At 39.0% G+C, this 15,692-nt stretch overlaps 1 protein-coding gene across 7 annotated transcripts in view; it reads right to left on the bottom strand.

Annotated features, from left to right (window-relative positions):
• The window catches only part of NACC2 (NACC family member 2), a 131,951-nt gene that overhangs the window by 8,976 nt on the left and 107,283 nt on the right, over nt 1–15,692 (bottom strand). For all 7 annotated transcript variants that reach the window (XM_001366326.4, XM_056812705.1, XM_056812704.1 and 4 more), the window contains 3 exons: nt 6,012–6,176; nt 2,030–2,135; nt 1,036–1,133 (listed from right to left, as the gene is read on the bottom strand). In XM_001366326.4, coding sequence (XP_001366363.2) covers nt 1,036–1,133; nt 2,030–2,135; nt 6,012–6,176 — 369 coding nt within the window. The remainder of the gene's footprint in view (nt 1–1,035; nt 1,134–2,029; nt 2,136–6,011; nt 6,177–15,692) is intronic.

Below are 15,692 nucleotides of genomic sequence, written 5' to 3'. Positions count from 1 at the left end.
TGTTCTATATGCCTCTGGATTCAATTTTTAAATGATCACTCACCAAAATTCCTGTAGTGACATTGATTTTGGATTAATCAGGCTCCATCAAAACCAAATAAATGAATAAATTTTAAAAATGTTTAGTCATTAATTAAAAAAAAAGATTAAGGAGTGTATATTAGCTATTCTGCCTGGGAAAAAAATAATGTAAGATAAATGGGGGAAAAAGAAAAAAGGAGATGGAGTAAACTGGCTGACCCATACCAACTTCTTATCTCCAAGTAGGCAGGGAGGAGGGTGAGCAGAAAAGAAGGCAGTCTACCACCCAGAAAGGCCGCTCGCTGCTGCTGCCTTTAGATTATCCCAGTCCAGGAATGAGAGAGAAGATGGCCGAGCAGATGGCAAAGACTTAAAATAGCCACAAAATGTAAATAGGGGGGTTGGTTCAAAAAGGAAATTAAATCTATTTCACATATTAAAATAGTTTTGCAGCTGAAATCATCAAGCTTGGAAACCCACCAAAAAAGTTAACACCTTGAGACCTCATTCTGGAGACTGCTCCTTTATCCTGTTCCGCCCACTTGCAGAAAATGAATGCTTCACACACTCCCCGGAAAAGCCTCATTCCAGGGAACTGGATCATCAGCAGCCCCAATTGATCAGTCACCAAGAGGCCAGACTGAGGCATGCATACACCATTTAGAGCCCAAGAGCTTTGCAAAGCCTTCAACTCACTATTACCACAAAGGAAAACCCCCTTCACCACTACCACCAAAGAAAGGAAGACATATGTTGGAAGAGGGTCCTAAAAGCTGTTTGCTACAGGAGTACCTTCTAAGTGGGATCTTCTTATGGAGTTTCTAAGGGGAAAGAGTCAAAAAACCCAAATCCTTAGGAACTCAGATCAAACAGAAGATATATATTTATGCTCTAATGCATAAATCCATGACAAGGAGGTATATGTTCAAGTTTGGGCTTTTTACCCTCTTTGTTTTGGATACTTGTAACTGCCTCCAGTGCCCCCCACTTTCTCCTATGAGTCTTGGACCTTACATTTCACGGCATTAAGAACTCTGCTGTCCAAAGGTTTCCGACTGGGATCACTTGTAGAAGAACGAATTCCAGTCCCACAACTGTTGGCTAGTGTATTCCTGCAGGTGAGAGGAGGAAAAAGGAGGTAGAAAATTCTCTTAAGACTTAAAAAAAAGACTTAAGACTAAAATCCCAAACCAACAAACTGTATTATAATCAATTCATTATTTGTTATCCACAAAGAGGAGTAAAAAGAGGGGTAAAAAAGATCACTGCCAAAGTCAGGCAAATATTCAATGCTTCAATTCAATGTTCAAATGCTTCCTATAGGGATTACTTCTCTACAGATTTACCTTCCCAATCAGAATTCACTTTGGCTAATATTAAAGTTAGGTTGGCCATTCCCTGAGTTTACCCTGAATAAAGCTGGCAAGATGAATACAGCTGACTCTAAGTGACAAAAGAAGCTGGTTTGATATTAACCATTTGTTGTACATAATCTTGGGGAGTGCTGGACATAAGGACATTTGAATTCTAGTCCTAGCTTTGCCACTCACAGATATAAATGCTCTATGATAGGAGTGTCAAACTCCTAATCCTCCAAAACCAAATTAAATGTAATTGGAAAATGCTTAACAAAATAAAATTTTAAAACATAGATATTTTGTGGGTGTTAAGTCAATGTCTCCAAAAGGCATTGGATTCTATTTGGAAACATCACTGATATAGGGCAAATGATCCCTTCTCTGTAGATCTCAATTCCCAGTCCTGAAAAATGTCGAGCTGAGGTAGAAGCATCCAGAGCCAGGATTCTGAGATTCTAAATTCTTAGATAAGCAACAGTTGAAAGAAAGGGGGGAAAAAAAAGAAGACCTGTACTAAATGAAAATATAGAGGGAAAGAATTATTCTAAAACACTGAAAACAGTGTTATAGAAAACAAGTGGAGGGGAAAAAGGAAACCATTAATAGAAAGGCTCAAACACTAGGCATTGCTCATCTTCTCAAGGACATACCGATCAAAGAACGTAGCAAGAAGACGCCTCAGCAAGACTTTGTGCTTCACACCGGCACAGAGGTGACAGTTCATCAGCTGACCCCGTGTAATGTAGACTCCAGAGCCTGTAGCCAATCAGAACATAAGAACCCTCAGACTTAGTCCTTCAGGGTCATAACCTATTGAGCCATAGTGGTGTTCCCTTGAATGGAGGTCAAGACACAGTTGTTTAAAATGTGAATTTTGGAGTGAGATATAGTAAAGAAAGCTTTTCCACATTGAGAGATTTATTGATATAGACTGCTGGCTCTTTTTGCAATGGTAAAGAACTGGAAACTACAGAAATCTCCATCAATTGAAAAGTGACTAAACAAATTATAGCACTGAGAATGATGTGTTGAAAGAGAACAATTTTGAACTGATGCAGAATACAGTAGGCAGCACCACAAGAGTTACAATTTCAGCAATAATGTAAAGAAAAACATTTTAGAAAAACTTAGGGGATCTAATCAATAGAATAATTGACCATAATTCCAGGACTTGCAGTGAAGCATGTTACCTACCACCTCTTAATGGGAGATCATATAGGAACTGGCTTAACAATAAAATATATGTTTTGGACATGGACAATATGGGAATGTTATTGTTGACCATTCATTTGTTGTAGAGTTGAGTTAAAGAGTGTGTCTGTGTGTGGTAACAATCTTAAAGAAGGATATCTGGGGGGCAACTGGGAGGATCAGTGGATTGAGAGTCAGGCCCAGAGACGGGAGGTCCTAGGTTCAAATGTGGCCTCAGACACTTCCCAGCTGTGTGACCCTGGGCAAGTCACTTAATCCCCACTGTCTAACCCATTCAGCTCTTCTGCTTTAGAACCAATATCCAGTATTGATTCTAAGATGGAAGGCATGGGTTTAAAAACAAAAGATACTCCCTTACAAAAAGATAAAATTATAAGAGGGGGGAGGGAGGGGGGAAAATGGTTCACCCCACAGACATTCACTATTAGCACCAATGCATGATGTCATATATAGGATATCAGAACAACTCATCAAATATGGTTCCTCAGGCCAGGCCCTAAGACCCCATGGACTTGAAATCACTGCCAGATGGTTTGAGGAATGGACCTAATCACCCTCCAGAACACTAACCTAACACCTCTCAGCTGTGTTCAATCAGTCTGGGTCTATCATGATAAATCCACTTGGAGACCATTGATATTTCCAGCCTATATTAACCATAAGAAATATAAATTGTACAAATTTTTCCAGGGATCTGTCAGTGACCATGAACAAATCTTGCAGATAACATCTGTGTGCTTATTTCATTTACCATCTCTGATGACTCTTATTTCTTGGTCTCCTTTGTCAACTTTTCTTCCTAGTCATGCCATCCCTACCAAAGCCCTGATTTGTGGATGTGTTCCTTTTCTATCTCTTCTCTCCTACAAATCAACCTTTCCATGGCTGCATCTCTGTGTATGCTCATATTGACATTTCCAAATTTGAACTCTTAGCCTCTCTCCTGAACTTTAAATTCTACCAAAGGTTCTACTTGAGCATCAATGTAGAAAATCTGGGGGGCTCTTAACTGTCCTAAATGGTCACAAGCATATACACAACCAAAAGAAAGTACACTTGCTCTTACTGTTCCTTCTGCCATCCTTCCTTCCTTCCTTCCTTCCCTCCCTCCCACCTTTTTTCCCATATCTTCTGTCTTAGAATCAATACTGTGTATTGGTTCTAAGGCAGAAGAGTGAGTAAGGACAAAGTAACTGGGGTCCAGGGTCACATAACTAGTGTCTGAGGCTAGACTTGAACTCAGGACCTCTAAGTCTGCCTCTCTATCCAACTGAGCCAACTGATGGCAGCTAATCTCTGCTTTCTTTAAAACTAGTGGTTATGAAAGTTAATGGAACTGTTTTGAATATGCTCTCTTCCATCTACTATTTCTAGATTACATATCTAGTCTCTCACTAATCATATATCAAATGTGAAAATGAGAATCATCACTAATAGAGATGTTATATGATAAATTAATAACTAATGGATATTTTCATTCCATAGATATTAGCTGTGACGCAACTAATAGCTGACTTTACATTTTACTTGTTAGCAATCCCTAAAATCTAACATTAAATTATCTAAGCATGTCCTTAAATCTGTCTTGTACTCAAATAATCTGACCAGCACTGAGATCACGAGGGACTAGAGCCTCACAAACAGAAGTGGGAAAAAAACACTTCATAGAAGATGAGCATTTTGATTTTTTCCTCTTTAGGCAAGAATAAGTGGCAAGAACATTCAGGGTAAAAGTAGGGTAAAAATGGTAGGCAGTGGAACTGTTGTGAAGAGCCTGGTGATCCTACCCTCCTGGCTTTGACTCTCTTTCTTCTATACAACCCCTACTACACCATACTGGAACTTGGAGACTCTTCACTATTATCTACTTTAACTATGGTTAAAGTGCTCCCTGAAGGAAATGACAAAGTTTTCATAATTGATTATAGTGTGAAAAATCCTAGGTGGTGAGAACATCTCTCTGAAATGGTGCTACTAAAAAAAAAAGAAAAAAGAAAGAAAGAAAAACCTTTCACTAGATAAACCTCGTATGTGTATGATACCGCCCCCCCCCCCCCAATAACTAGGCATTAAAAATGAGAAGCTTGCTGTGGTTTCTTTGGTAACCAAGATCTTTCCAGCTCAGACCAGTTGACCCAATCAGGTATAGCACAGAGTAATCTTTATTTAAAGATACAAACACAATAAATATACATTATACATCAAGACAAAATGCTGGTCAATTAACTGTTCTTGTGAAAAAAAAAATCATTTGCACGAGACTTTCCATTTGTAAGAAGAAAAAAAAAACTTCACAAACTGTAAACTAGTCCAGGATGAAAATTCCCACAGGAAAATCAGTGCCTTTAATATCTACAGAACATTTGAAATGGTAGTTGGATTGAGATATGTTGGAAATTGGCCCAAAGCTAAAAAGAGCAACATAAAACCCCTCAGTATCATGGCCTGCTAGCTATGTGTCCTTGGGCAAGTTATCTGCTTTTTCAGCCTTCCAGGTTGTCTTCTGACAGTCCTAGACTATTTAAGAATTGCTAATCTGGATGAAGGAGAAAATTTCCTAACAAATCAGAAGAAACTACCAACCTGCCCAGCTACTTAAGGGATGAAAAAAATCTATTTCTTTTCTTTTTTTTGGAGGGGAATCTGAGCAGTCACCACCCATTGACACTTCTGACAGTACAGAAGGGGGGGAAATCATTTTAAAAATGGCTTTAACACAGACAAGTTTTCAAATGTGAAAGAGTTATATGGATGATCTTCCATCAAAAGACCATAAAGATCCAGATGACCACTGAATCCATCATGTCTATCCAACTTTAAAAGAGAAAACTATTTCAAACACAAAAAACAAGATCATTCTGGGCAAAGTGCTAATATACTTTTAGATCAAATTATTGTTAGTTTTCTTAAAAGAAATCAAATTTCTCAATCTGCCTTTGCTATTACAAAACCTAAAACCATTACCCAGAATGCAGTAATTTGACACTTAGAAGTTGGGGTAGGGGGTGGGGGGAAAGAATCATAAAAATACACAACATGTTTTTGTCTGCAACCTAAATTAAAATACAATTGTGATGCAGCCCGTACCAATCAGGAAGAATACAAGCCGGGGGAATTCAATTAAAATGCTAAATTAATTCAATTGAATAACTTCTCTTAATGACACATTCTTCTAAAAGGAAATTAAGGGAAATTTAAGATGTTCTATCCTTTCTTTTTTATTTTTTTTTTTTGACTGATTGGTGATGAGTACATTGTTCACTGCTCTGAAGAGAAAAAGAAAAAGAAAGGACATTTGCACGCAATCTAAAATTACAGGGAGGATTTGGTTCTCCTCCTCTGCTTAGCATTTTTGAGGGTATGGGGGCTGAGTGAGGGTGGAATAGGTGGGACACAGATAGAAACCTTCCAAGGTATTACCTGCAACAAGTTCCAGCTTCTCGCCAGGGTCACCCTCTGAGTAGAGCTTAGGGTGGCAACGGTACCCAATTTGGCTGATGAGGCTGGCAGGAAGGGCTACCAAGTCTCTTCGAATCAGGACACAAGAGCGGCTCTCCAGCGGAATCTGCTCTGGTTTTTCTTGCACTGGGGATGAAAAGAAATAAATTTTCTTGGGTTAGCCTGGTGTGCTTTCAGAATCTAATGCAGTGGAAAAAAAAATAATTTTAGGAATATCTTTGATGTGGTCGTTTTAGCAGTTCACAAAAAGCTTTCATCCCTCTACCCTCATGTGGTTTTTACAACACTGTAAAGGAGGCAAAATGGGAATTAGCTCAGCCCTCCTCTCTGTTTCTAAAGGTTGAGAATCTAAAGCAGAGAGGCCTCGTCCAAAAGCAGAATCTGAAGACAGAGCTAGAACTAGAGCTCAATTGAGAGATCTTTACACTTGGGCTCCAAAGCCATTGGCTCAAGAAATGATAGCTGGCCCACAGAAAAGTAATCTGTCGCAGGAAAAAAATCATTATTGAATAAAAAATATCCAAGCGAACCTTGGTTTAGGGAATTTTAAGGGGGTGGTTTAAACTTTAGTCAGTTGAATTTGACCTCCCACTGTCCCTTTTTTAAGCCTTTATGATATTCCTAAGCTATCTTCATCTCCCTTATCCCATTTTGTACTGTTTTCTAATTGTATGCTGTGAAAATCTGGTCTTTCCCAACTTGAGTTGTGGCTCCTCAATGACATGATCAGATCTTTCCAGAACATACCAATAGCCAGCATTTTAGAGAACTGCAGAATTTTTGAAGGCAGACACCACTAGGATACTCCTTTATAAATGAGCAAACTGATAGTGAGACACCTGCCAGGGTCACATAGCCTCTAAGTGTCTGAGAGAGGACATGAACACAGATCTTCCTCACTATACAAGTCTAGCATTCTAAAACTCTATGCCATTTAGCTACCTAATCTTTATGTCCATCCACAATGTCCATACAAAGATCTGAATTCAGTGTAAATAAATGCTCAATAAAGACAACTTTGGGTAATACTGAGAAAAATGAAGGCTTACCATCATTAATGTTGCCATTTTTATTACACACTGATTGAATTTAACTGTGGCAAATTAAATCAACGAACGAATGTTCAACTGGCTGGCTCAAGGTTACCATTCCTCTCCTCTTCAATGCCAGGAAAGCATGCCTGCCGCTCCATTCTTCCTTCCTTCCTCCACCCAATACATGTCTTCCTGCCTCTGCTTCAAGCCATCTCTCTAATGGGCTAGATTGGCTGCAACTGAGCTAGTCTAGGAAAAAAAAGCTGTCATAACAATCCCTTGCAAGGAGCTAGTGGATGGTGTAGAACTGAAGCAAGAGAGGTTAAGTAGCCCAACAGATGAATGGCTCCTCCTCTGCCCCCCTCCCCAGAATGCTGTCTCATTACATACTATCTTTCTTAACAAACATGAACCAATAAAAAAGGCTGAAAACAAAATTCCAAATACAAGTGATTGAATTAGTTCCTCCTGCATTATTTGAAAAGAGAAAATTCCAAAAGTCCAACAGAAGAACAGCAATGATTTCTTTGTCCCCTCCCCCCCCTTGCACTTATCTTTTCTGGATATTTACAAGGGTTTTTTTTTAAGCCATTCAAAAATACAAATATATTAAAACACTAAAAAGCAACACCAATAAATTTAACAAATAATCTTGATCCCAGAGAACAGATGAAGGAATATTCCCATCTAGAGGGATAACTACTAGATGTAGTGGAAAGGGAAAAGGATTCAAGAGTCAAAGAAGCCAAGCCAAGTTCAAATCTCAGTTCTACATCATATAACTGTGACCTATGGGCAAGAAATATTGGCTTCCATTTCACTAAAACAAAAGACTTGACTAAATGACCTACCTATGAGGTCTCTTCTAGCTTTAGAATTATGAGCCAGCAGGTTAGATGGAGTGGCAGTAGGGGAAGGGTGTTACTTTGGTGGGAAATGGTGGTTTCACCTTTGATTTCATTCAACTGTTTTTCTTTGTTAGTATTGTGTTAGGGTGGCAGAGTGCTACATCAAAGAATGATGAAATGGTAAAAAGCCAAAAGGTAATTAAATAATAAATGATGCATATACAAATAGCCACTGTCAATGAGTAACTGCTATTTTTACTCCGTATCATCTTGAAGATAACAGGTAAATTTTGAAAAGCAGCAGAAATATCAAAGCAAAGCCCACCTTCAACTAGTCTGTGGTCCCTAGTTTTAAGCCTCTGATAAAGTTTTGGATCTTTCTCTCTGCCTACTTTGCCACATAACCAAGATCTCCTTGAAGACTTCCTTCTGGTTCCCTGGCCAGAGGTGCCAGCTGATTCACAACATACGCCACTTTCTCTACCAGGGCTGGGTGTATTCTGATGCAGCATCTCTTTATCTGCTCATTTCCACCTTTCTACCTTAGTTTATAAGACTTATTCTCATCACTTATAAATAATCATCCTCTCCCTTCTGCATATATCCAACCACTACTATTATTTATTAAATTGACAAGTGCCTAAGTTGTAAGGTAGAAGACCTAGATTTAGGTCTTGGTTTTGACATTTTACTATGTTGTGGCCATAATCAAACCACAATTTTTTCACTCTCAGTTTTCTCATCTGTAAAATGGGAGAGGGAGGCAACTAGGTGGCACAGTGGATTGAAAGCCAGGCATTGGGAAAGTTCCTTATCCTCCATTGTCTAGCACTTACTACTATTCTACCTTGGAACAATTACACAGTATTGATTCTTAGATGGAAGGTATGGGTTTAAAAAAAAAAAGGAAGGGAAGTCAAACTAGATGACCATTAACAGTTTCTTGCAGCTATAAATGTATGAGGCTATCCAAACTAGAGATAAGAACATATATACAATCTATCTTTGCAGGGCTACTGTAAGGAAAATGTTCTGTAAGCTTCTACATTATTATATAAAAAATGAGTATAATTATTTATTCCTCAAGACCCAGCTCAACCACTTCATCCTCTAAAAATCTTCCTCTGAGCACCGTCAAGCCCTACACACCACTCCAATCTCCAATCCCCTTTGCCATTTGTTGTCTATGTGGCAGAAGATAAGAGGCAGTATGGTGCAGTAGAAAACTGGCCTCTCAATGCCAGGGGCATCAGGATTCAAATCCTGCTTCTGACACACTGACTCTATGACTCTAGGTAAGTTAATTGGGGCTCTTGGTCATCAAGGAAGATTTTCAGTCCCAAAAAAGTGGCAGTCCTGCATTAGAACAGTTCCCCACGTGAGATTATTTTACCCCAGAAATCAGAGGTCCAGTTCCTATTCCTGTGGCACAGGTAAGGAATCAATCATGACATACTAGTTTTGAACCTCTCCTCATCTCCAATCCCAAATAAGATTGTTTCTCAATAGGAAATGCTTTTACTTTTTTGGGATAACCTCCCAATAACCCCCTCCCATACTTATCAAGACACATTCCCACCCTAGCAGTTCCCTTCTGTCTCACACCCTGTAATCAAGTAGGCAAATAGCATACCAATGATATATTTAACTGAATAAGCCTTATACTTTGTATAAGCCTACATAAAATAAGTTACTTGCCTTATTTTGATTACTGTCCCTCAACTTTGCCATTGGCTGAATTCATTCTAGCACTGGCTTTCATCTTCTTTGCATAAGATAGGAAGCAGAACAATAAATAGCCTAATCTTACCACAAGACAGTAGATATCACTATCTCATGCCTTGATCTTAATACAGACTGAGTTCTCGCCCTGGCAAACATCTTGGTTAAGTCTGTCACTGGGTCATAAGGAAGCAAAGGTTAAGGATGTGGATGGTTTGGCAGAGTGCATCCACACCCACAATTCAAGATGCATGATTTGGTTTATCAAGCTGTTGCATTCATAGGGGGGAAAAAAAAGCAGGATTATGATGGATGTTAGTAAAATGTTACCAATAATTATAGCTGGTGGGTTGTGCTTCACTAGAAGCCTACAAAGAAAGTTGTCACATTATGGAAAGAATTACTGATTAGCTATGAGAAAATGGAGTATGGAGATTCCTAGAGTACATTCCAAGAGGACATCTGGAGCCTCTGACCAGGGAGATAAACGATGTAGATCATGGTCCTGTTACAAATTAGGGGAAAAGAAGGAAACTGGACTGTGGTATAGGTAGAAGGGGGAAAATTTGTTTTGGGATAACAATGGTTATCTAAAACTTCCTCTGAGGTTTAAAGGCTAATGATCATAGACTTGAATATAGTTTTTGAAAGAGGGAATTGGCTTCAGATTTTTTGCAAAAAGCTTCCTTTTCAGCATTCACCTGTCATTATACAATTCAGTGATTCATGAACTCAATGACTCTGCAAGTCAGGAGGAGGTAGTGATAATTAACCTGGTACAACCAAGTATATGAATTTGGGAGCCTTAGACAATCAAATCCAATGAGCATTTATTAAGTGCCCCATATTTATATGTAAGAGACTTGAAGCAGAAAGATGTAGGTTCAAATCTCAGGTGTTATGGATCAATCACTTAAAACTCTTTTCAACATGATCCATTAAACACTTAGAAAAGTGCCTATTATAAGCAAAACAATTGTTTTAAGACTCTGGGTTATAAGGTAAGGGAAGAATGAATGTAAAATTGAAAAAAAGCAAACTAAGAAAACAATATGCATAATGGCTAAAGACCAGGTAAGTGAAACAAACAAAGAAAAACATGTCAATTCTGGTCTCAAAGAAGAGATAAGAAAAGGTCAGTCCCCTTCTTTCTTTATCATGTCAGGTTTTTTGATATGTCTGTCGCTTCATTTCATAAAACTCGCTTTTCATTTTTAATTGTTGTAAGGAATGATTCTTTGGAAGAGCTACAAAATGACATTTACATAAAATTGGGAGGTGGGGGGATACAGTGAGAAATGCAGATGATTTAAAAAATAAAAATGTATGAACAAAAATTCGTATTGGTGAGGAATGAGTGAAAATTCAAATTGATCTGTGTAATTTTGATGACAACCAAACTTGGCCACAAAAGAAATAAGAAAAGGCATCTCCTCCCTTCCTTTTTCAGAAGGAACTACAGAAGTAGAATATTGTGTATCGTATTGAACTGATTAATATATACATAACTTGCAACATTCCCAAGCCACAAACCTGATTAAAGTGTGTGTGTGTGTGTGTGGGGGGGGGGGGGGGGGGGGCGGCCGCGGCGCGCATCTGGGTGGCTCAGCAGATTGAGAGCCAGACCTAGAGACAGGAGGTCCTGGGTTCAAATCTGGCCTCAGACACTTCCCAGCTGTGTGACCTTGGGCAAGTCACTTGACCCCCATTGCCTAGCCCTTATCACTCTTCTGCCTTGGAATCAATACCCAGTATTGATTCCAAGATAGAAGGTATGGGTTAAAAAAAAATGGGGGCAGCTGGGTAGCTCAGTGGATTGAGAACCAGGCCTAAAGATGGGAGGTCCTAGGTTCAAATTTGACCTCAGCCACTTCCTAGCTGTGTGACCCTGGGCAAGTCACTTGACCAAAAAAAATATATATACACAACAGAATATGGATAATGTTAACATGTAGTTTTCTTAGTCAAAATATGCTACCAGTAGGTATTCTTATAGCGTTTAATGGCCCAGTGACAATATGAGCTGGACACCATTATTGTATCTCAATGAAATCATATAGTACAAGGCACTGAACTAGGAAGTTGTGGGTTAGACCTTACCTATGTGCAAGGCACAAGACAAAAGGAAAAAATAGATCCTATTAAGAAGCTTATATTCTACCAGGTAGGGGAAAGATGAGGAATTGACATGTAAACAGAAAAATGAAAAGAGAGGGAAAGGGAGGTGTGTTCGAATTTAATGGTGAAAGTAGAGATTAGGATAGGCTTTCTACAGGAAAGGGCAAAAGAAGCATTTAGGTGGTACAGTGGACAGCTTGATAGACCTATAGTTAGAAAGACCTTGGCTCAAATTTGACCTTGGACACTAGTTGTGAAATTATGATTGAAGGCAATGACTTCGGCATGTTTTAGTTTCTTCATCTGTAAAATAGAGATAATAGTAGTACCTACCTCCCCAAGTTGTTAAGGGGATCAAATAAGATAACATGCATTGTAACGGCAGTTAGGTGGCTCAGTGGACAGTTAGGTTTGGAGATGGGAGATCCTGGGTTCAAATGTGGCTTCAAGATACTTCCAAGCTGTGTAATCATGGACAAGCCACTTACACCTAATTGCCCAAACCTTCTGCCTTAGAACCAATACTTAGTATAACTTGATTCTAAGACAGAGGGTTAGGATTTGTTTTGTTTTTTTTAATGCTAATACAAATATTATTGAGGGCAGCTAGGGGGTACAGTGGATAGATTACTGGGTCTGAAATAACCAGAAAGACTATATTCCTGAGTTCAAACCTGGTTAATGGTATGGTATGACAATTCACTTAATCCTATTTACCTCATTTTCCTCATCTGTGAGCTAGAGAAGGAAATGGCAAACCTCTCCAAAATCTTGACCAAGAAAACACTAAATGGGATGGCAAAGAAATGGATGTGATTGAAAAGAACAATGACAAAAAGTAAATACTAATAATTATTATTATCATTTTCTTGCTTGCAGTCTAGAATCCGCAGGGAAAGGATGAGCTTGGATAACAAGGCCAAAGTCATTCCATCTTCCTTTGGGTAGTTATTTGAACATCAGATCACTAATGGTAAGTGGAGGAGTGACCTTTCCCTCTATCAGCCTTCTTGACTTCTGTGGTTTCACCTGTTACTCATTCAGAAAAAGACCATCTTCCTACATTAGGCTTTGTAAACAGCTTCCTATTTTGTCTCTCTGCTTCCAGTCTCCCTATTTCTCCAAATCATTCTTCATGATGTTGTTTCAGTAATTTCTCAGTTGTGTGTGACTCTTCACAATTCCCTTTAGGGTTTTCTTAGCAAAGTCTAGACTGATTTGCCGTTTCTTCTCCTGCACACTATACAGACGAAGAAACTGAAGCTAACATAGTCAAGGGACCTACCCAAGGTCACACCTACTAAGTGTCCGAGGTCAAATTTGAACTGAGAAACATGAGTTGACTTCAGGCCTAGAACTCTACCTATCACCTGCCTATCACCTAACAGCCTTATCATTCTTCATATAGCTACCAAAATGTTAAGAAATAAGATATGCCCGTGTCACTGCCCTAAAATTTTAGTGGCTTCCTTTTGCTTCAAGAATTAAATACTAATTATTAAGCAAACTCTACAAAGTGCTTTACCTATCTTTCTTACATCGCATTTCTCTTCGCCATGCCTTGAACGTTACAAAAAACCTATACTGTCTATTTTCAGACGGGTTACTCATCTCCTACCACACTTCCCCATAATCACATAATGATCCCCTATGTCCAAAATACATTGCCTCCTCTCCTCCCCCATTGCTAACCTTTTACACACACACACACACACACACACACACACACACACACACACACACACGATTATTTTTCAAGCTGCCCCACCCAGGAGAATGTTTTTATATGTGTGCATTCAGGCCAAAATTCTCAGACATCCATCGGTCTTCAGTATGAGCGTCAGTTAAAAGTATGCCTGGATGAAGTTCAGGGTAGAAGAGACTATGGTCCAGTTCTGAATTCCATGATGATAAGGAGATGATCTTCATTTTTGTCTACATTCCTAGTGCCCATCACAGTCTTTCACATAGTAGGGGCTTAATAAATATCTATTACTTAATTTACAGAGACCCTAAGGCTTACATGGGAAGCTCTTTAGAAATTAAATCCCTGGGTTTCTGCCCTTAATCTCTTTTGCATAAACTAGAGCACAGAACAATAGCCTATCCCAGGACCAGACAGCAGATTTCCTGAATGTCAGACAAATCAGTGTTTCTGGTGAATATCTTTCATGAGGATATCACTGTATTAATTCTCCTATTTCATAGCCTAGGATAACATGGGAAGCGTAATTCCTCTGTGTTTCAATAAACAGTTGTTTCCACGTAGTTTCCCCCCACCCCCATTACAATGTCCTCTATGAGGGCAAGGGCTGCTTTTGCCTTTTTTTGGTAGCTTTTCACATTGTATCTAGTACACAGTAAGTGTTTAATAAATGTTTGATGCCTTAGTATTATCTTTCTGTTGAATCCCTGGTGCTATGGATTCTCTTTTCCATTTCAAAACCAACTAATGTCTCTGCAAATACCAAATCAAAGTCTTTTATGAAGTATACACCTGAACAAAAGATATGATTATTGGTTATTAGCATATAGGAGTGATAAATACATCCATCCATCTGTCCATCTATCCATCTGTCTAAATCTATCTATGTGTCCATTTTAAGTATAGACTTGTGGATTACCTCAGAAAACATACTCAAATTCACATTTATTTTAAAGGAGCAAAATCCCTGCTTCTGATCACACCATCCGAACTGGGAAGACCCAACTGGGACATTTCCCGACTTCAGTGGCATTTACTATATTAATTATGTCTACTTAAGCAAAGGGACAGGGACTAATCAGCAACTAAGAGGGATACAGGATCTTTAAAACCGAAGCATTACCAAGCCTGCACAGAGAAGAAAAACAATCAAGATGATATTTTAAAACATAATTACCCCTCCCCCCTTCACTCCCCTGTACAGCATGACATGATTATATATGCAAACGAGAAGTACTTTGTAATGCTGATACGCAGTGACATTTACATAAAGAATTTTCACCAACAGAAATAATTCCCAATTTACAACGATGTACATCAGGATGATTTTTTAAACAGCAGAAGTTGTTTGCTTCCCACATGCTCTTTTTTTCCTCTTTCTTACCCCTACCCCAAAACCCTGTTGTGTTTTTTTTTTTTTAAAGCAAAACCAGAGACTGTCAGATCCAGCAGAGCAACAACAACAAAAATCCACATTCTATTTCTGCTTTTACCATGTGCTGAATACAGCCAGTGGCTAAAAATACTCTAAAATCGAGTTGTAGCTCATCTGGAAAGGTGCTCCATATTTCTTGCATCCTCCTTCCCCTTTTCCCTTTTCCCCTTTCCTACCCATCTTATTCTCTGACTTCAAAAACAAAAGTAGATTCCAAAGCAGCTACAATTTAAAAAACAAAACAACAACAACAACAACAAAACCACTGTGCTTTCCTAACCTGCTGTTGTGGGTGGTCACATCTATGAGAACTAGGAAACATTCAAGTGATTGATATGGAGGTCGAGTTCAGACAGGAGAAGACATCTTTTTCTCAGAATGGATATGAACAAATGCTTCCAGGACCCTTACATAATTCAAGCTCCCTGCCCCATCATTACAATAAAGAAAGATTATATTCTAAGCAAAAGACCCCAAACTTCAAGTGCATCTCACATAGTGACAATGGGATCCCCAGCACAACTCCTCTGCTGGCTATGAGTGCAACACTAGGTTAGTTACTAGGACTCAAACAGTAAAGGAGACTGCCCCAGGAACTATGGTGGTACTTCAAATTTGGGGCTTATTGAAACATATGATCCCCATCTTCCTTTCTTGAGATTCTGCTGCCATCTCTTGGGTACCTTTCCTGTGTCCTAGGCACTGCAGGGGAAGCACAGAGTATGTCCACTTCCTTTCAAAAGAACAACTTTTGGGGGGGGGGGGGGGGGGGGGGCGGCG

Source organism: Monodelphis domestica, chromosome 1 (genome assembly GCF_027887165.1).
Source record: "Monodelphis domestica isolate mMonDom1 chromosome 1, mMonDom1.pri, whole genome shotgun sequence".
NCBI classification, from domain to species: Eukaryota; Metazoa; Chordata; class Mammalia; order Didelphimorphia; family Didelphidae; genus Monodelphis; species Monodelphis domestica.
Note: the sequence above shows the minus strand (reverse complement) of the source record. Positions and strands in the feature narration are given on the sequence as shown.